The sequence below is a fragment of the Phragmites australis genome, chromosome 5, assembly GCF_958298935.1.
Source record: "Phragmites australis chromosome 5, lpPhrAust1.1, whole genome shotgun sequence".
Classification (NCBI taxonomy): Eukaryota; Viridiplantae; Streptophyta; class Magnoliopsida; order Poales; family Poaceae; genus Phragmites; species Phragmites australis.
Genome location: NC_084925.1, coordinates 32,424,797 through 32,445,318, shown reverse-complemented (window position 1 = coordinate 32,445,318; position 20,522 = coordinate 32,424,797). Strand labels below are relative to the sequence as shown.

Here is a 20,522-nt window from a genome sequence, read left to right as displayed (position 1 = left end):
CATGGCAGGAGGGGAAAGCAGAGCTGAGGTAAGCCTCGACATGTTGGCGAGAAAGACCTGTGCGGCGCGCTAAAGGCCCGAGCGTACTCCTCCAAAGCATTAGGATTAAATTGCTCTCGATCACCCAAGAAACCCAGAGTACGCATAACATGCACCAAAGCCTGGGAGGTAGACAGGGTGCCACGACGCCGGTTCGCGATGCGACCACTTCGCCTACGGACAAAATCATCCGGCAAGGATTCATGTCTTCTCTTGGGCATGGCAGGAGGGGAAAGCAGAGCTGAGGTAAGCCTCGACATGTTGGCGAGAAAGACCTGTGCAACCCTCCCCCGCCAATCCGGAGAGCCATTCAAGGAGACCACAGGCTGGCCCTGCGTCTCGGGCATGACTGGCCCAGCTCGGGCACGCGGGCGTCTGGAGTACACCCGAATCGCCGAGAGTGACACAAGCGAGGAACCCGACACCAGACCGCTAGGCATGCAAGGCCTTCGCGAAGCTTGGGGCATCTCAGAAGCAGCAGCGTCCACGTCAGACCTCGCGACGGGCTCCAAGAAGGGACTTGAGACGGGATCTGGGCCAGGAGACAACCCAAAGGCAGGCACGGTAGGCACCAGAGTTGCGGCCGGGGCCGAGGAATCCATACAGTCAAGGAAACCAGGATCCACCTCGAGGCCCGCACGACCAGCGACAACGTCATCAAAACATTTCTCCGTGCACGACTCATCGGACGAAGCAACGAGCAAAAGGGGGGTGCTCAGGGAAACGGGAGCATCCTGGCCATCAATAATGACACGATCTTTGAACGAGATTACCGCCACCATGCATGGGGAACTCCCAGAAAATGGCGCGCGGGAGCAAGTTGGATCCAGCAGTAAAGATGGCGCGGGAACATCAATCTCGAGAATAGATTGAAAGCAAACATCCTCCCCCGCATTGACACCAGCGGCGTCTTGGGACAAGAAAGCTACCCGACCAGGTTCAATGGCATTAGAGACCAAAGGGTGAATTCATTTCACCGACTGCATGGACTGGGACCCCGTGTCGACATCAAGGGGGAATGAATGGCCACCGCCTGGCTCGTCCCGAGGTTGACAGGGCCCAGCCGAGCAAGAACAGATGACCGAGGAGCGCCACCATAAGGGCCATCGGCGGCGGAAGAACACCGTGAGAGGAAGAACTCGACAACGGATCCGCTCGCCGACGATGCCACTTCGCGTTGCCGGAGTCATCGTTTCCAGAGCTTGGAGGAGAATCATCCGGGCAAACGAGGACCGCAGCCATAATGATCTCAACGGAATATTCCAAGAACTTCTTCACCGGCAGGCAATCTTCAGACTCAACCACTGATGGCTCAACGATGGCAAGCATCATAGAAGGTGGGAAAATCCCTGGGCAGCGAGTCCAAGCACGAAGCCGGAAGGAAGACAAATCAGAACGATCTGTAGTGGAAGGATGAAGTTGTTGAATCCAACAAAAAGGATTAAGCAAATGTTCAGCTGTCGCCAGTTCCCAAGCGTGCGCCGGTAGACCATGAAGCTCCAGCTCGACCAGGAAAGGCAAGGAGCTGCCAACTGAATGAGCATGTCGCAACCAACGCTTAATGGACAGAGTGAAGAACGACGTAACAACTAGCCGACCTCCATTGGTGACCGCCTCCACCGTTGACACGTCCGGCAAGAGAAGGATGAAGTCTTCCGGATTAGAACGGTGGATGACCAAGGAGTCGGCAGCAAGGTTGAATTTGTGTGCAATTTCAGCCACCGCGTCACTTGGAGAGACCATCGATCTGGTTCCGATGATCGTGACAAAAACCGACGCCGAAGGTCTGCCTCGGCCTTCACGATGCTTTCGGACCTGTCCAGCACGCAACAAACCGAGGCAGAGTTGTTGATGGTGGCCGTCGCGAATGCCGTCATCTCCAGCCTAGCCGGAGAGAGCTCACGCGGGCCAGAACCATCCCAAGAAGGTGAGGGTGGTGGCAGATGCTGAATGGTAGATGCTCCGACGCTCAAGCGACGACGCCTGCGCGAACGACGACACGGACGGCTACCGCTTCCGCCATGATCGGAGCCAGCCTCCGAAACACCCCCTGCCAAAGAACCACTAGCAGAAATTGCAAAAAACCGTGACACTGAGACGGCAGAAGACGACGAAGCGGCGCTCAACGAGAGCCGACTCCAAACGGACCTCGGGGGCACATACGCCAAAGGCGAAGCAAGCAAGGATGTCGGTGCATGAACGCACTCGAAGGCATGATGACCGAGAGACTTGCAACGGAAGCATCGGGTGCTTCGCCAACACTGCGCCACACGATGGCTTAGGGAAAAACAGTTGAAACATTTCCCTTCCAGATCCATGGGGACGGGGTTACGAGGGCGACGAGGCTGGCGATGGCGGGAACGACGAGCGTGCCGGCCCTCGACAAGCATCCAGCCCCTCGCGCCGGTAGAGGACACCGGGGCAGAGGAAGGAAACACACCATGAAGGGCGGTGGACATCGGATAGGGAGGAGGGCCCGGCTGTCGAGGCACCCAACGATGAGAGACACAACGAGCATGAGGCACGGGCGCCAACGATAGAGCAGGACTGGGGAGCATGGCCACTATCGAAGACTCCACCGCAGAAGGAGACGAAGACAACACCATGTCGCGATAGGATGGGCGAGCAGAGGGAGACCTACCAAAGGGGAGGCCAACAGACCCAGGAGAGTCGTCCCACCAACGAACCTCCTTCGAACGTCCTGTGGGGAGAAAAGGTTGAACCGCCGGAGACAGCAGGGAAGCCGGCGTCTTGGAGGATTGGGAAGCCGGTCTTGGAGAGGACGAGGCGAGGGGGGTGGCCGCCGGGCCCGGAGTGGGAGCCGGCTCAGATGTGTGCATCTTTTTCCAAATCGATGAAGAGTGAAATTTATCTGAAAAATATGAGAGCTAGTAACTGAGAATACTTTGGACAATTTGTGAAAAAGCAAAAATAAGGGACAATTCATGTATCCTAGAAAGTTGTTATTTATTTAGCAACTGAGATATATTAACAGTTTGGGTTATGAGCACTTGGTGATTTTGAGCAGCAGCAATAAGAAAGCTATCTAGTTGAGCCGCACGAAATCAAATAAATAAAAGCTTAGTGATGCTGATTTGGTACTTGGTGACAAATGGTTTCATTGAAAAATCAGTAAAATGTCTGCAACTTGTGAATGAGAAGAAAAGATGACAAGTAAGGCTCAATTTGAGGATTGTACTGAATTAGTCGAACATGCTATATGTTTACTATCTTAAGAAGAAAAAGGGAGCCATTGAAAAATGGTCATCTATTATGAATTTTTAGAGTGAGCACTGGAGCCGCATGTGTGCCATACTTAAAAAATAATGAGAGGAGCTGTGCATATATTTGATAGTAGTTGAAGCTGTATTCTGGGTAAAGAACAGTGTATATATCAATGTTTGCTCATGTTCTCATTTCAGTATAAACATTATCCTTGCTCATGTTCTCATTTCAGTATAAACATTATCCGTAAAAATGACATGTACAGGGAGACACTTGGGAGAGGATGGAGAAAATATCTATTTGTGGCTGGAGACACTTAAGAAATAGATATTAATTTGAATTTACACCTGGCGTAGAGGCAGACAGATAAAGGGGGCATCCGATCACTTAAACTGAGCTGATACTATCATTGTTACAAGCAGGTACCTTTTTAAGACTACATTTTTCATTTCTTGGACACAACAAATAAGATATGATAAAAGGGGGCATCAGATATGATCTCATTTAAGATTGCAAGCAGAGATCATATTATTAACTTCACCTCTATCAAAAAAAAAAGCCCCAATCTAGCTGCTCGTATGTGCCACAAATCAGATCAAAAAAATAATATAGACACGGGATACAATTTTATTTGTTTGCAAATCATAGACATGGAATAAAATTGAAGAAAAACTGCTACATGTTATGTTTCAAGCACTAAAAATAGGACAATTCACAAGCAAGTAGTATCATCACATTTGACAAATATTTGTAGCTTGTGCATAATTTCCAAAGGTTCAAATGCATGAGTTCAGATATGCAGGCATGGTAACTGCTTTTATTTAAGTTCATGTTCTGCCAGTTCCAAGAAGAGTGCATAGATAGAAAAATTATTTAGACTTTAGTTGCTTATACATAATATACTCAAAGCTGGTAAGAAAATGCTGATTTTATAAAAGCTATTGGAAGCAGGTTCAAAACAGATAATCTGAATGTAGACATGACTAATTGAACATGCGGTTAGATAAATAAAATTTTCAAGATTACCACAGAGAAGGACTTTGAAAGTTAAATGGTAAATGTGTTTTTTTTGTTTATTGTATCTATTAAAAATAAGAGAGAAGGACTTTGAAAGTTAAATGGTAAATGTGTTTTTTTTTTTGTTTATTGTATCTATTAAAAATAAGACAATAGGTACGTACTTGGAGAATAAGACAACTGAGCTCACAATGTTGGTTTGATCGATCTTGATAAAGGAGACAAATCTTGTTAACTGATGAAGAAGAAACAATGTTCTGGTAGTGCAAGCCTGCAAGGTGGTGCCAATCTCTGGCCTGCAAATAAAAAAGCAATATATTAGTTGCAAATCTGCAATTGTAATAGAGCCATTAGCACTCAAATGTGAATTGACACCTATTCCCAAAATTGCACTGAGCTGCAACAAAAGTACATGTTGTATCTCGTAATCAACTATTCTGCAAAGTACCCTACACTTATGCTCAATAGCTATAAGCAAAATAAGAGCGCAACACTTGCAAGCGCTCACAAGCACACACACTTGATCAAATCAGTGAGAGAGGGCAGTAGTGCAAATCCATCTGCTACCACTTGGCCATCCTCCTCCCACAAGCAGGTTGCTCCTCTTGCTCCTAACCTTTAGCTTTTGATCGATTCTTTTGATAATAATAGAATTTACTGAAGCACCATGACAAAAAATTATTGGTACAGCGACATTTCATATTTGTGGGAGAACTGAAGCAGCTGCAAATGAAATAGCACTCGCTGCCAATTTCTGTAGATCTCCAAGCATGTAGCTTCCTCGGCAATTTAATGATATAACTTGGTCAGAGTTCAGATTCATAATAAAAAACAGTCAACACTCAGCACCCTCAGTTTGTAACCTGTGTAGGCTTAAAACTTTTAAATGTACATTTTTTTAACCACCATCTCTGTCAAATTCAAGCAGATCTTGAAATGCATTATAAGTATAGCATGGTTTGTCCTTTAAGAAATCAAAGCATGACTTCTGAGTGACAGATCTGATCTGACATTTTACTTGATGTGGCACATGGGCAAAGTCTATTTAGTACTCTAGAGCAGATATTGAGTCATAGTGATCACCCATGCTTCAAGTTCTGAATGTTATTTCAGTTATTATTCTTTGCTCTTGGGTTGCAAGTGGTACATAGATATATACACTGAATTGAATTCAACATGGCTGAGCTTCTGGGTGTATTTAATTCAATGCCGTTGCAGATTTGTTGGAGGATTAGGGGTAGGTGTCACACCCCAAAAACCCCAACCTAGATATCGAGCATGCATATGCACCATGACATCATAATTCATGTTTTTGGTTTTTGTTTTATGTGTTCCAAAAACTTTTTGAAAAGGTTATGTCGTTAAACACCTCGCTTTTTCCACCTACATTATGAGTTGGAATTGTTTGAAGGTAGCTAGATAGCCCAAAACTATTTAGGAAGGAAAGGGAGAAAAATTGGTAGAAAAGGGAAAAGGGAGGGAGAACTTTTACATGTGGGTTAGCCCGTGGTTTGACCGGACCTACCCGTGGTCTGACCGCCAGGGCTCAGAGCGGCAACTAAAGCCCAATCGACCACCTCTCACTCGTTCACTCCTTCCCCCACCCGAGAGAGAGAGAGAGAGAGAGAGAGAGAGAGAGAGGATCCTTCACCATTCCTCCACCTCGAGCTCAACAGAAGCTGAAGCTTGAAGGAGAAGGTCGCCCATGAGTTCCCCACGTCGTCTTCGAGCTCATCCCCAAGCACCCCCTTCGTCGGAGCAAGCCTCAAGCTTTTCTTCCACCTCTAGACCAATTGGAGCACCCCGAAGTCGATCTCCACATCAGAGTTTCCCTGGAGCCAGCTAACCCTCAAGAAAGCTTCCTCACACCAAGTTGAAGCTCCCCAACCCCTTTCCCCTCGTTTCCCCTGAGTTTCCCCCACTCCCCATAACCATAGAACCGAGGTCCATCTAGATATGGACGTTGATCCATGGGGTCCAAGCTCTTGGCTCCATGTATGTCGCTCAAACCACCTAAAATGGATCCCTCTAATTACATAGAGCATTTAGGTGCCGGCCTTTGAATGTACTTGATGTAGCTTAGAGGGGGGGGGGGTGAATAGTCGATATATGAAATTTAAAACTTCGTAGCAGATTACAGTGTCCGGATACTTCTGGTCAACCCGGAGACTCCGGGTTATACAGACCCGGATACTCCGAGTGAACTCAGATAGTCCGGCCTGAACAGGAAATCAAAAACTAAGAACCTTTAAGCAAATCTACTTTAGCCAATGAGTTACCACAAGTTCTAATAGATGTCTAAAGATCTATTGACCAACAACCTGCAACTACATGCTCACAAGCAAGTAGATAGGGGCAAATCGTCTAAAATTAACTAGAACAAGAAAGTATGCAAAAAAGTAAAGAAGATAAGAATTTGTATCCCAAAGTTTGGCCACTCCACAAAGAAGTGCCTACGTCTCCGTTGAGGAGCTCACAAAGAGCCGATTCTCTTTCAACCCTATCCTCACCTAAGCGACTACCAAGATCAAGCTAGGGTTGCTTACTCAAATTGTTAGGGTAATACAAACTTCCTGGGGCACTCCATAAGCTTGGGTGCTCTCCGGGCGACGTCTAACTGTCTAGGAGCACAAGGCTCCAAAAGTAAAGAACGCGGATCGATAGCTTGGCGATGAACTCAAGTGCTCAAGATTGGATTTAAGCTCACTAGCTTTTAGTCTCACTCTCCCAACCCTACTCTCCAAATCTTCCAAGATTTAATACTTTAGAGGAGTTAGGAGGGCTATTGAATGGCTATGAATGAGTTTGTCCACGAGTTGTTTAGCAGCAAATGAAGGAGGGGGTGATGCGTATTTATACTTTTCCCCTCAAAAACTAGCCGTTACTGTGCTTTTTGAACTGACCCGGAGTATCCGGGTCAACCCAGAGACTCCGGGTTGGCACAAATCGCACAACCACGAGTCTGTCCGGAACCCAACCTGGAGGGTCCGGATGAACACAGAACCCGGAGTATCCGTGTCAACCCGGAGGGTCCGGGTGAAACTTTTAGACTCTAACCAAGACTCTCTGTCGGAGTGTAGTTCGGAGACTTCGGTCACCCGGAGTATCCGGGTCAACCCGGAGACTCCGGGTTAAAACATTAAACCCATCCCGAGAGCCCGGCTCGGAGCTCTACCCGGAGACTCCAGGCTACTGTCCAGAATCCGGAGTATCCGGTCCAACCCGAAGACTTCAGGTTCAGACAAAAAGCAGCACTTTCCTGGTGTTTGCGGATTATTGTATCTCTCAATTTTTTTTGTTCTGAAAGGATACTTGAGCATTGAGACACCATCAAAACTATCAATACACGTCCCTCTTGATAGAACGACATTCCTAAACTCAAATTCAAAAATAAAGTGAATTAAAACCTATTGAGTAACTACTTGCTGCTTCTCTTTTCTTTTGAGGGACGTCAACATTGTTTAACTTCTCCATCAAGACTAAAACCTATTCATAATCATAATAAACATGTTAGTCCCTTAATCGTTTGTCACCAATTAGTCAAAACCCATATATGGGGCCTAGATGCATTTTTAGCCTTGGCCAAAGGTGTCACTGGAATCATCACCGGTGAGCTCGCTAAGTGCCATCGGCCAAGCACAGCGGTCTGACAGCGTCTCATAGTGGTCTGACCGTCGTTCCTGGAGTCGGACCGTCCCTCGGGCCGGTCTGACCGCCAAGTATCAAACCGAGGCACTTCCCAGGAGTCTGACCACCTTTCCCCATGATCTGACCATCACTCCCAGTGGTTTGACCACCTATATTGGCGGTCTGACCACGGTCAACTCAGACAGACTCGTTTTAGTGCAGTTTACAATTTTATTGAAACTTGTAAACTTCATAATAAATTCTTTATAGATTCAAAAATTGTGAAACCAATTTTGCTGCTTTCATAATAATGTCCTCTAACTATTAAAAATATCTAGAGTCATGAAATAATTAATTAAGTTTATGAGATAAATTGATCATGTTAAAGCTTCATTAATTCACTATTAATTCATTACAAGTCCAAATTTGGTGAAACCAATTTTGATAGTCTTCTTATAATATGTGCTAACTAGGAAAAATATTTTCATGACATGTCATGTTGCATCTTGTTTATGATCATGTATCATAAAGCATAATTTATGGCATTTTATCATGCTTATTGAGATGCACTTTCTCTCTTTTAGTGATTGACGAATCAGAGAATGACGGGGTTTCTTGAGAAGAATTGTGTGGTTGATATTGATTGTGAACCAGAGCACTAAGGCAAGCATCGATGTATATTTCTCCTATATTTTGGTGAATTATCGGTCAACTTGTTAGATATTGCTATGTGTCGTAATTGCATATTTAGCTAGTTGATGTCGGGAAGTAGGTAACCCCTATCTTGTTGCATATGTTCCTACCTTGGTATATCGTTGATCTTCATCCTTGTAACTTGGGGATAACTATGTTAATGTTCAACTTAAAATTATTCGAAATGCTTAGCAATGCCTAGCTCACCGGCAGAAGTCGAGTGGTGGAACGTTTCATCGTTCGTGAGCTATAGGTTTAATTATTTTCACGATGAAAATAATGTTGAAATGTTAAGATGTGGGCGGTGTTAGGGGCAGGTCGGGAGATGAACTCGGATGCCATAGACCGCTGTTTAATTCACCTATCGTATATGATTATGTTCTTGTGGTCATGATAGGATAGTTTAAGTGTTAAGTTATGCAGGTGTTTATATGTTAAGTTGTAGGTTGAATTGTTTTTCGCATAATTCATTCTAACCTTGTGGTATATTCCTTGCTAACTTATCCAAATGCATTATCTTTGAAGTCAAAAATATATATACCCATACGAGTAAGATTTGTGAGTACCTTCGTACTCATCGTGCTTTGTTGATTGTTTTGCAGGAAAACTTTAGAAGCTAACTACTTGTACCCCATCGAGAGCGGTGTGGTGATGAGTAGCTACCATACTAATACTAATCCCGGTCGGTTGCCTTGTGGGCAAATGGCATCATCGGTCTTCATTTTCTTTTAGATGTTTATTCCGCTACGATATATGTATATTTACGCTAGATGATACTTGTCTTTTGTTATTTTATCAACTTGTAATCACTTGAATTCTTCTTTTATCACGATGTTGTGATGTACATGTTGGTGGAGAGATGTGTGGATAATAGTTCTCCTGAGAATTATCAAAACACACATATTAGGACTGCTGGGATTGGATTCGTTTTAATCATTTAGAGACTACGATTGTTGTGATAAGATGTGGGTTAGCACGTGGCGTGTCGAGAGACGGATGTGTGCTACCTCTTATCTTATTAAATGATCGCTCAATTTGAGTAATTTGAATACAATTTGGGCAGATCCTTACAGTAGGTCACCTTTTTTATTCCATTTTTTGTCAGACTGGAAAAGCCAGTCGATGTGCTTGAGGTCGATATTGGGCTAGCAATGGGCATTGCTGGGACTAAGGTAATTTTCCATATGGATAATTAGTTATGTCATTTTCCTTTTCTCAGAAAAGTTTTTCTTAACCAATGTTTTTCTTCGCAATCATTACACGTACATTCTATATACATACACAATGCGATCAAGCTCTGATATTTCTGAGGGTTACTGCAGGTAATAAACTTTCATTTGATTTTATTGTTCATTTACTTAAGTTAGAGGTCAAAAATTTTAATTGCAGGAGACTGCCTTATCTCCTCTTCCTGAATTCTTACTTATTCTTCAGTGTAATCCTGAATCTGATGCATGGAAATGTAAATGTCAAGACTGATTTCGGTGATGTAAATGTCAAGACTAATTTCAGTGATGTAAATGTCAAGACTGATTTTGGTGCACTGCCTGTTTGCGAAAATGCAGACATCGAGATGACAAAGAAGCTGCTCGACGCTGGTCGTGGTGAAGCTCAACGGCACATTGTGAAGAGCGAGTAATCAGTGAGAACTATATGTCAGAGTGAAACCCATATGTTGTTGCTCTTGAGATCTTCATGGTTGTAGACATATTTGTTAATTTTAAATTCCACCTTTGCAGCCAATCATTACATATCATCTACATAAGATTATAATAATTTAGACAAATTATCTATGCATTGAAATAAATTAGACTTAAAGCTCTTAAATTTGATATCACCATCTGTTATAATGTTGGTAAATATAGATTTACAAAACACCAAATGTGCCGATTTGCATTTTTGCTTACAAGTAACATCTTCATATTTCAGGATAAATGTATTTCCCTTTCAGAGACTAGAAAGGGACATCTTCACCTGCATGCAAGAACTTGTTATACAGTGAATTTTACTTATTTAATTTAAGCGTTTGTTGGGCGCTTTCGAAATTAAGCTGGCACTTAGATGGTCTATTTGTTTGCTGGAACAGTGAACTGTGCAGTTTTCTTTTTCTGAAATTCAGTCCGGTTTTGCTAGAAAAGAGAGTTCAGTGTTGTTTTCTGAATATGCAAGCATACAATTGTTTTCCATAGGCACATTTCTAGGTAAAAGCATGCTATTGAACAATAATAGTTTTCCAGTTCTTTCAGAGCAGAAATTAATTGAATATTTTTTTATTTCTTCTAGTAGGTAACTTGTGGTGGTACTGAAGACAATTCTGACTTTTTGGAATCAACAAGCACTCTAGGTTCCAATAAGTATGATTAACTATATCATTATATGCTAAAGAACAAATTACCTATATTATAATATAATAATTGCAGACTTAAACATTTACTATTGGCTATATCAAATTTAATGTCGCTATATTTCGTATCTTATTTTGTATCTAAACATGTAATATATTAAACACACTTTAATATCTACTACTACTTTCATTACATAATTTACCGTGCTTTATTCAATAATTAAGCATTATCACACACGGGGACTGCAACGTGCATGAACTCATAAATTAGAGTGTACGATGGCGTTTTGGCGTAAGTGCGCATTTCATATTTATTATATTTTTTAATGTATATGTGGGAGCATATACATAGCATATATATATATAAGAGGAAAAAGGGAGAAGAGAAAGAAAAATAGAAGGGGATTGCTTTCTCTTCGGTTGGCCTGGCCCAGGCCCGTTCTTTCTCCCCCTCTTGCCACTGGGGCTGGCCCATGACCCCCCCCCCTTCTTTATCTTCGGGATGGGAGAGCTCGAGCCGGCCCACCTTGGCTTCTTTTCCCCTGGTCGCCTCCCTCACGCCGGCCCGAGCTCGTGCCCTTCCTCTCTTTTCCTTCCCCGCACCTGAACTCATGTGCTTCTTCTCCACTCGGATGCGCCGCCCCTCTCTCACGCAGCGCTGACCTCTCTCTGGCTTGGCCGCGCCGCTGTTTATCTCCTGGGCCCAGCCGCCCAACCGTATGTGCTTTCTTTTCCTCCTCCTTCTCTGCTCTGTGGACCGCCGACGCCTTATCCCCATCTCCAACCATGTTCGATCGGGACTCCTCCCCCAAATCCTAACCAACCTCGATCTTTATCTCTTCCCGGGGAACCCTAGCCGCCCCTATATAAGGGGAAGGGAACAGGTGCGGGCGGAGATTAATTGGAAGACTCGTGGCCGAGTGTTGTCTTCGCCACCACCGCCGATTCACGATCGCCGTTCGCCAATTGTCGTCCTGCCGCCGAGATGGTGAAGCTCGGTCCTCTCGCTCGCACAAGTGAGTCTGATCGTGCCATGCGTGTTTGATCTCCCTTGTCTTGTTATTCCTTCGATCGTTGCTATGTTGGGTGCGGTCATGTTGCCCCAGCCAGTCATCGTGCCGTCGCCGTCGATCTCGCCGCTCGTATGCGTGTTGTTGTGCTTATGCTATGCCCGTCCGTCAGTGCGTTTCTCCTCCCCTGTACCCGTATGCGTGCCGTTGTGCTTATGCTATGCCCGGCCGCCGACGTGTGTTTCCTCTCTATGCCCATCGTGTTCATGTCCGAGCCCGGCCGTCACGCCATCGAGTTCACATCTGCTCCAGCCACAACGCTGCGCTCCGGCCGTGCCGTGGTGGCTTCATGCCCCTTTGTGTTGTGTGCCTCGTGCCGACGCGTTGTATGCTGCCCGGCCGTGTACACGTGCCTATGATGCGTTGCTCGCCGATGTGTTTGCTGGCCAGACGTGCTCGCCGTTGCGGTCTTTGTTTCTTGGCCGATGTATTTGCCGGCCAGGCGTGCTCGCCGTTGCATGTTCCTGGTCGATGTGTTTACCGGCCGGTGTGGTGTGCTTGTGTGCTGAAGCCTGGCCACTGTGACCTCTCTTTCTCTATTGGGGTTGCGATCGTGTCGCCGTTGTGCTCGTTCTGGAGCCCAGTCACCGTGATCCCTCTCTGTTCTGGGCTCGGGTGGAGTGTGTGTATTCTCTACTGCCTCCTCTCAGCCTGACTATTGTGTTATGGCATGTGGCCAATGTATGGCCTGTTGGTCTGGCCTGATTTGCCTGTAGTCGTATTCTTGTTGCCGGATGACGTGTTCTTGGCTCCTGAGGTGATGAGGCCAATTCAGTTCCATGGCCCATTGTTGCGCCTTATTGCTGTTATGTCATCTGTGATGGTTAAATTGAAGCTCATAAAGGCTGAATTGGGTAGAGCCTTTGTTGTTCAGTGTTCTCTGTGCTATTTGATGGTGACAATGCTCAGATGGAGTTGATCAATTCACAGTGGCAATTGCCTTGCTTGATGATGACTTGGGCCAACAGTGTTGTTAAGGCCTATGGATGCTGTTGCTGCTGCTTATTTGATGGTGGGCAATCTTATGCTGCCCCCTACTCACCTTGCTGCCTACTGAAACATTGGTCATGCTGTTGCCGATTGAATCATTCTACTGCTGTGGGAGATGACATATACCTCCCCTCCATGATATTTATGAGCAATCAGCAGTGAGAAATGTGATAACCCTTGCCATCGGGGCCTGTGGCCTGTGTGGCTTTTGCCTTCGTGGCTGTTGCCTGTTGCTTTCGGTGGACCAATGAAGTTTCATACTGAGGTCCGAGAGAGTTAGTGAACTAAGTACGGCGCTGAGCTCTTAGTCGTAGCCTAGCTATTGCATCAGTTGAAGCTACGCGTCGTGCTGTACTGCTAACTCACCTATGTTGCCTTTACACTATGCCAAGGTCAATATCGATCGATGATGCCCCGGGTTGCCTATGGTCAATGAGACAGCTTTGCAGACTCAGAGACAACCTCGAGACGACGACCACCAGCGTAGCTTAATCGGAGGTAGCTCGAAGGCGTAATTAACCGGAGTTGCTTCGCGAAGCCTCGGGAACCAAGAAGATATAATCATCGGATCATCGTGTGCGTTGTGGAGTAACATGTTATAATCTGAGAAATCATGTACTTTATGAATTCGATAATAAATGAATAAAGGTCATGTTCCCGTTACATCGTTCTCCTTTACTTCATATACCTTGCGAAACTGGTACGACCGTTTTTATTACTTTTCAAGTTTATAAACTTTGACACAAGTTTCTGTTCGGGAAACAAAGAGCTTTGAAATCATTACCTCTATTGTCTATAGCTGAACATGCAGTTAGGATAGGAGAAGGTTCTGATGATAAATGCTTCTCAACACCTCACATGTAGCTAGTGGTCCTCTAGTCATGTGGTCATCTGATCCTCTGTATTTCCAGAACAGATATAGAAGGATCCATATCATATACAAATATTAGGTAATTTTGTTATTCACCAAAAAGTCTTGTTGTACATTTGTACACTAATTATTTAAAAAAAGAAAAAATGAACAACATAATGGATTGAGACTTCAAAACGTTCTCGGGGATCAGAGCATAAAGAATCCTACATACCCATTGCTAACTCTCAGTGCCGCAGCTCCACAGTTCCAGTTAAACAAGTAGCTCTAGCTAGCATACTTAGGCTCTATTTCACTGAGCTCTAGCTCCCAGCTCCACATCAGATATATAGTTTGTATACTAAAATAAAGTAGTTTAAACATATATTTTTAGTTTAAAATAAAAACAAGATAGCTCATACAAACACCTTTAGTGTATCTATAGTTCTAGTACCACAAACTTTTAGAACTAAAAAATCTAACTTCAAAAAATTTTAAAGTTGAAGCTCTCTCAAATAGACTCTTAGATTTCCGTACAAGACATGACGTCTTGATTGCATGCATCTTGGTGGCTATTTGTCTCATGTTCATTCGTTCTGTTGGCAATGCGTGGGTACAAGAAAGCGCGACCTGCAACAGAGACGCCACGCATTGGGTGAACACATTTTCTGTTACCATCTTTTGTTGAGAAAAGTCATTGTATTCATCTATGAGATGAGGATCAATGACTTGTAACATTTGTTCTGGAAAGCTGCTCTCCACGAAGTTGACGATGTCAAGTCCATCCTTGAACATAGGATGTGTTGGTCTTTTGCCTGTCAGCATCTCCAATAGCACTATTCCAAAACTATACACATCCCCAGAAGTTGATGCATGGCCTCCGCCCGCGTACTCTAAAGAGGCATGTATGTCAAACGTGAAGTTATGCAGAAGTATAGTGTTGTATTAGATAAAATAAAGGTTATACAGAATCACCATACCTGGAGGAATATATCCTATAGTACCTTTCAAACCGATTATACTGATTGAGCATGTTGATGTTGACGAGGAATCAGCATAAAACCTTGCAATACCGAAATCTCCCAAAAGAGCGGTCATATAAACATCTAGAAGGATGTTACTAGGCTTCAAGTCACAATGAACAGTGGGCCTTCCACAGTCATGATGCAAATAGTCCAATGCATCAGCTATGTTTACGGCTATGCTTATTCTTTGGGTTAGGCCTAGACGCTTATTTAGAGCTTTACCCTCTCCATTGGGATGCAACCATGTGTCCAGATTCCCGTTAGGCATGTACTCATAAACTAAAGCTTTGAAATCATCGCCGTTGTTATTGATTGACGAGCATGCAGTTATGATGGGGAGAAGATTCCGATGCTGAATGCTTCTCAGTACTTCACATTCTGACATGAAGCTTCTCTCTGCACCTTGCATCTCAAGGTTGAAAACCTTCACGGCCACCTCCATTTTGTCTTCCTTTAACTTTCCTCTATAGACTGAACCATAGCTTCCTCTCCCAACAAGGTTAGATTCTGAGAAGTTCCTTGTGGCTTGATCTAGAAACTCTAAGAAAATCCTGGCCAAAAGAAGTCAGTGATATATTTTTTTGGGGGATCTTCTTCACAAGGAGTAAAAGGTAGATCAACAATACGAGTGACATGAAGCCAAATATGGGAATCAACACTCAAACCAAGTAATATTGTTTTCCAATTCTATGAGAAACAGTTGGGCATGAGGGCATATGGAGAATGACAGCTCCTCCGCAGAGTCCCTGATTTCCATAGAGTGAAACAACGGTAGGATCTGCTAACACTCCATTTTGTGGTAATTCTCCTTGGAGATTATTGTATGAAAGATCTAGCTTGTTGAGGATTGATAGATAATTGAGGGTTATAGGGATGCTCCCCGACAAATTATTATGGGAAAGGTTGAGTAAGATCAAGCCCTTTATGTCACCTAATGACGCCGGAATGTTTCCTATGAGAAAATTTTGGTCCATTTGTATTGTTACTAAGTTTTGGCATTGCCCCAGACCATAAGGAATTTCCCCAATAAACTTGTTTGATGAAAGGTCTAGTTGAATGAGTTGTTTAAGATTTCCAACCCATATAGGTATGTTACCCTGGAAGTTATTGTAGCTGAGGTTCAGCACTGAGAGCTGTACAAGGTTTTCAATACTGAGAGGTATGGGACCTTCGAATTCATTTCTATGGGACCTTCGAATTCATTTCTATCTAGAAAGAGCAATGTCAACTGAGCAAGGTAGCCGATGGAGGATGGAATTGAACCGGTAAAGTTGTTGCCGCTGAGAAATAGACCTTGTAGGTTTTTTAGCTTTCCAATCCATTCTTCAGCTGCACCACTCAAATTGTTCTCATCTAGTCCCAGTTCAATCAGGTTATGAAGGTTCCCTATGGTAGGGGGGACTATCCCTGTTAATTCGTTTATGCCGAATAACAGTTTTTCAAGGGTGGTGGATAAGGTACCAACCGAATCTGGTATATCTCCCTGCAGCCGGTTATCATAGAGTGAGAGAACGGTTAGAGAACGACAGTTTCTCAAAGCATGTAAGAATTCCCAGCTTTGCCTATCCTCTGCTTCAAGCTTGTTCCTTTCAAGGTTTAGCTGTTTTAGGCTAGAAAGCTTTTCCAAAGAAGCAGGAACTAGGCCTGTGAAACTGTTTCCTGATAAGTCTATCACCTGCAGCCCTGAAGCATTGCCTAGGGAAGTTGGGATTTGACCTACGAACGTGTTGCCTCCCAATGTTAGACGTTGGAGACTAGGGAGGGCATCCCCAATGTTAGATGGCAAAACCTTGCTTAGCTTATTGAACTCCAAACCTAGAATTTTGAGACGAGACATATTAATCGATTGAGGGATTTCACCTGAAAGGCTATTATTACCGAGTGTCAAAGCCACCATATTGGATGATTGCCAAATCCCATGGGGAATGCTTCCTTCGAGTTGATTTTCTATAATACCGCATAAGTACAAGCTGGTGAGGTTTGAGAAGGTAGGAGGGATGATCCCGGTGAGATTATTATGGTCAAGAATCAAAACTCCTAGATTGGAAAGGGAGCCTATTTTAAGAGGAATGGTACCAGAGAACTGGTTGTGAGAGAGGTCAAGATTCTCTAGTTTGGAACAATTTGTAAGTGTATCAGGAATATTCTCCTCAAGTGAGTTCCCATTCAGATAAGAGGAGGTAACTCGCCAAAGAAGCTGTTAATGGACAGATCAACCACACTAAGGAACGTTAGGTTTGCAAGAGAGTAGCTGATTTGGCCTTCTAAACTTTGGCCCGTAAGGTTGAGCCCGGAGACGCGCCATGGTCGGGTCTGGGTGCATGTGACATACTTCCACCTACAATAGTGGGTATTGGTGTTCCAAGAGCTCAAGGCCCCATTAGGATCCCTGGTGATACCCTGCTTGAAATCGAGCAGTGAGTGCAGGTCCGTGTTGTTCTCATGAACGCAATAGACGTTTCCAACTCCATAGCACAGGAGCAGCAACGCTAATAGTATAAGCATGGCGAGATTCGCCAGCTGTTTGGAGAGACACATAAGGCACTTGTCACCTGCAAAATATAAAGAATAAACTTGGTGGCATACTATATATTGCATGTTCACTACTGGAGCTACGTCGTGCGCATATTCTATAGCTGGCTAGAACGAGGTAGCTTGCAAGTTCCTTTCGAGAAATCAACAAGCGCAAGCCTGTCGAATTCGCCTACGATATACCCGTGCAATACATGTGCTTGTCAGTTACTTAAAAGAAAGGAAGAATTTTGTCAATTCAATTGCTCACACTTCAGTCCCAGCATAATATTGGCAAGCATGGCTGAGTTACAGCAACTAACAAGCTGAAATGGTCTGTTAAGTAGGAGCACTAATCAGGAGAAGAGAGAGAGAGAGAGAGAGAGAGAGAGAGAGAGAGAGAGAGAGAGAGAGAGAGAGAGAGAGAGAGAGTAGGGTACCTCTACTCGGCTGGAGCGCAGAATACAGCAGCCTTTTCGTTCTCCTTGGTTTTGCCGGGTGGTGTACTGGTGTGTGAACTGTGAGCTTCGAGTTGGATACTCATCTGGTTCAGGCCCCAGGAAACAGTTTTACAACGCCATTACATCCACACACTTGCATTTTCACTCACGCCTTATCTTAGCTTGACCGCCATTAGCGAAGACCCTGAGTCCATCAAACTTACCAGTTAGTTACTGCCACTTTTTTTTTAGCTACTGCCACTTGCGTTATCTCTCTCTTTTCTTTTAGCTTCCATCTCCTGAGCTGGACAAGATTGTTGCGGCATGTCCAGCCTCGAATCCCAGAGTTCTACTTCTTGTCCAGCTCCTTACTTTTCAGCAGGAAGCGGACAGAGAAATTCTGCGCTGATGTGACACTTGTCTTGTTCGGTTTCGATTCTGTCAAAAATCAGCTCGTGGAATGGTCTACTGGTACAAGATTCTCGTATCCAAATCCGATTTGGTTCTTTGTGATGAGCGCAATTCCAGAATGTATTGTGTGGGCATAATTCGTTCGTAGTTTTTCATTGACAGCGTAGCGGGTCAAGTCAACTTGTATCTATCTAGTTTGGACAAGAATATATAGTCTGTACAGTGCCGTGCTTCACACGGTAATGGTGAGTATGGTTTGAATTGGAAAAAATATCTAGCCAAACAATTATTTCTATGAAGGGTAAAATATATGCGCACTACACTTTTTATATATAAAAACCGCTCATTTGAGCATGAGACAAATATAAGATGTTCTCTGAAGAGTCAAATACACGATCTTTAGGTAATATTTTAAAGTTTAAACTCTACTAAATTTCTATAGCTTGCTTAATTTACGAGTTTGGTGAGCCGAGTAGTTCACCCAACAACAACGATTATATTGGAAAACACAGGCAATATATACTTTACCACTCCTCTAAGTCTAAGTTCCCTCAAGCTAACAACATGGACGAAGCGGACTCAAAAAACTTTTTCCTCTTAAACTGGGTTACCTAGGTTTCAAATTTGGAATTTTTGACTCTGATAGCATATTAAATTCACGTATACCCAAAAGATTAAGTTCCAGATAAAATGTTTAGTTCAAAAGGTTTATTTTTAGTTTCTGTCATTAAAATTCAGTGGTCAGAGTTTTATACAGTTCTATATTAATTCAAGGTTTTGTTTGGTCAGAGGTTAATGGGTGGGTTAGGCGGGGTTAATAAAATCCAATCAAAGCCTTCAGCACCTCTAAACTTTAACCCAGTGTTATACTGACCCATCAACGTGTTAGCTTGGGCTAACCCACCATTCAAAGAAAAACTTGGGCTAACCTATCATTTTTTATTGCTAACCTAGTTTAACGCACCTAATTTAACCAAATAGTAACTTGGCTAACTATTGGTTAGTTTGCCAAAAACAATATCTAGGATCAAGTTAGCCAAGCTTTTTTTATATAACAGAATAAATTATTATCCCAGCCTCTGCATCAAAAGATGCATATAATCAATCATTATTATACTGTCAAAAAACATGACACTCTGACAAAAAGGATACACAAAAATCCTCGGAAGACACAAAGGATAAGCTAAAGACTCAAACACAAATTCAGTTGCTAAACTTCCACCCATGCTAGCCAAGCTAAGCTTAGGTTAGCTAGCATGTTTTTATCGTCACCAATTTTGCTATTTCTCAAATTCTTTAAACCAATTTTTTTTATTGAATTACTATCCTAGGCCTTTGGATCCTCAGGGAAAATAATCTACATATAGGCGCTGAAGTGGTTGACGTAGACTGTGGGCCTAGAATGGTGATTGAAAATAAGTTAATTCCTAATACTTGAAAAATAATCAACTATAATAAATAGGACTTTTACTGTTTTATTCTTCTGGGGTATCTGATTATACCACTTGCCAGTTAACCCATCTTCAGAATCAAACCCAGTAAATCGGTCATCAGAAGATCGACGGTACAAGTGCATGCGGTGCGACAGCCAGAGCCATGTCTGCTCCACGTGGATCAGACGTGACCATAAGGTTAGATGCTGCAAATGTAGTCTAGTACGGATTAATATTAAAATATTATATTAAAATGGGTTAAAATGGGAAAAATACAACTATCCTCCTACAAGTCACTCCAAATTATAAATAGCACCGTATAAGTAAAATAGTTACATATTACCCGACAAGTATAATCCCGTCGTGAAATAACTCCTTAAAGCTCTAACTTAATGATATAAAATATTTGTTGTGATATGACCTCGAGTACTCGATGTAGGTTGTCCGCACGAAGAGGTAGGGATGAAGACGGGTATAACCGCGCATTAAAGTCTATTAGATCAAATCTGTCATTACAATTCCCTCCTAAATCAGACTAGACGAGAAGTCTTCTAGTCCAAATACGTTGTCAAACCCTCTCATATTGCATCCTTACGGAACACTCGAGTTCAGATCACAACAAATATATCCATATTGAGACATGCAAGAACCACGAGGAGGGATTTTACACTAGGGTTAAACTCGTATATTGCGGAATACAACTATTTTATTTATAGAAGAGTAATTACAACTTGAAGTGACTTGTAGGGGCCTAAGAGGTATATACAATTTTCTCTTAAAAAATTATGTACAATTGTACAGAGCCACTGCAGATAGCTTGTCTCAATTGTCGATTCCGTGAACCGCA

The 20,522-nt window shown here is 43.4% G+C and overlaps 2 protein-coding genes and 1 long non-coding RNA gene across 5 annotated transcripts in view; 1 reads left to right on the top strand and 2 right to left on the bottom strand.

Moving 5' to 3' along the window:
* The window catches only part of LOC133919306 (uncharacterized), a 67,247-nt gene extending 62,397 nt beyond the window's left edge, over nt 1-4,850 (bottom strand). Inside the window, exons 1-3 of one of the 2 annotated variants that reach the window (XM_062363672.1) lie at nt 4,657-4,850; nt 4,446-4,577; nt 1,335-2,911 (exon numbers count right to left, since the gene is read on the bottom strand). In XM_062363672.1, coding sequence (XP_062219656.1) covers nt 1,629-2,879 — 1,251 coding nt within the window. In that variant the 5' untranslated portion in view covers nt 2,880-2,911; nt 4,446-4,577; nt 4,657-4,850 and the 3' untranslated portion in view covers nt 1,335-1,628. Of the gene's footprint in view, nt 1-1,334; nt 2,912-4,445 lie in introns of those variants that run through there. The other variant, XR_009909915.1, reaches the window with a different exon arrangement.
* A 4,050-nt stretch (nt 4,851-8,900) lies between these two features.
* LOC133919303 (uncharacterized) lies at nt 8,901-10,859 on the top strand. The gene is made up of 2 exons (XR_009909914.1): nt 8,901-9,923; nt 10,167-10,859. It is a non-coding gene; the product is annotated as an uncharacterized LOC133919303 (long non-coding RNA).
* Nucleotides 10,860-13,941: 3,082 nt separating this feature from the next.
* Nucleotides 13,942-17,940, bottom strand: LOC133919301 (receptor kinase-like protein Xa21). Of its 2 annotated transcripts, XM_062363667.1 has the most exons (3): nt 17,832-17,940; nt 14,836-15,411; nt 13,942-14,748 (listed from the first exon to the last, which is right to left on the bottom strand). In XM_062363667.1, exons 2-3 carry the CDS (start codon nt 15,320-15,322, stop codon nt 14,303-14,305), a joined length of 933 nt encoding a protein of 310 aa, XP_062219651.1. In that variant the 5' UTR covers nt 15,323-15,411; nt 17,832-17,940; the 3' UTR covers nt 13,942-14,302. The 2 variants fall into 2 exon arrangements, with proteins under 2 accessions (XP_062219651.1, XP_062219652.1); XM_062363668.1 differs by lacking the exon at nt 17,832-17,940 and having other exon boundaries at nt 14,836-15,431.
* Between the last annotated feature and the right edge of the window lie 2,582 nt (nt 17,941-20,522).

Bases quoted from the DNA above. Each gene is read 5' to 3' on its own strand.
- LOC133919301 (XM_062363667.1), bottom strand. From the start codon at position 15,322: ATGGAGGTGGCCGTGAAGGTTTTCAACCTTGAGATGCAAGGTGCAGAG. The intron at 14,749-14,835 runs GTATGGTGATTC...ATGCCTCTTTAG, and splicing joins TATAGGATATATTCCTCCAG to AGTACGCGGGCGGAGGCCAT.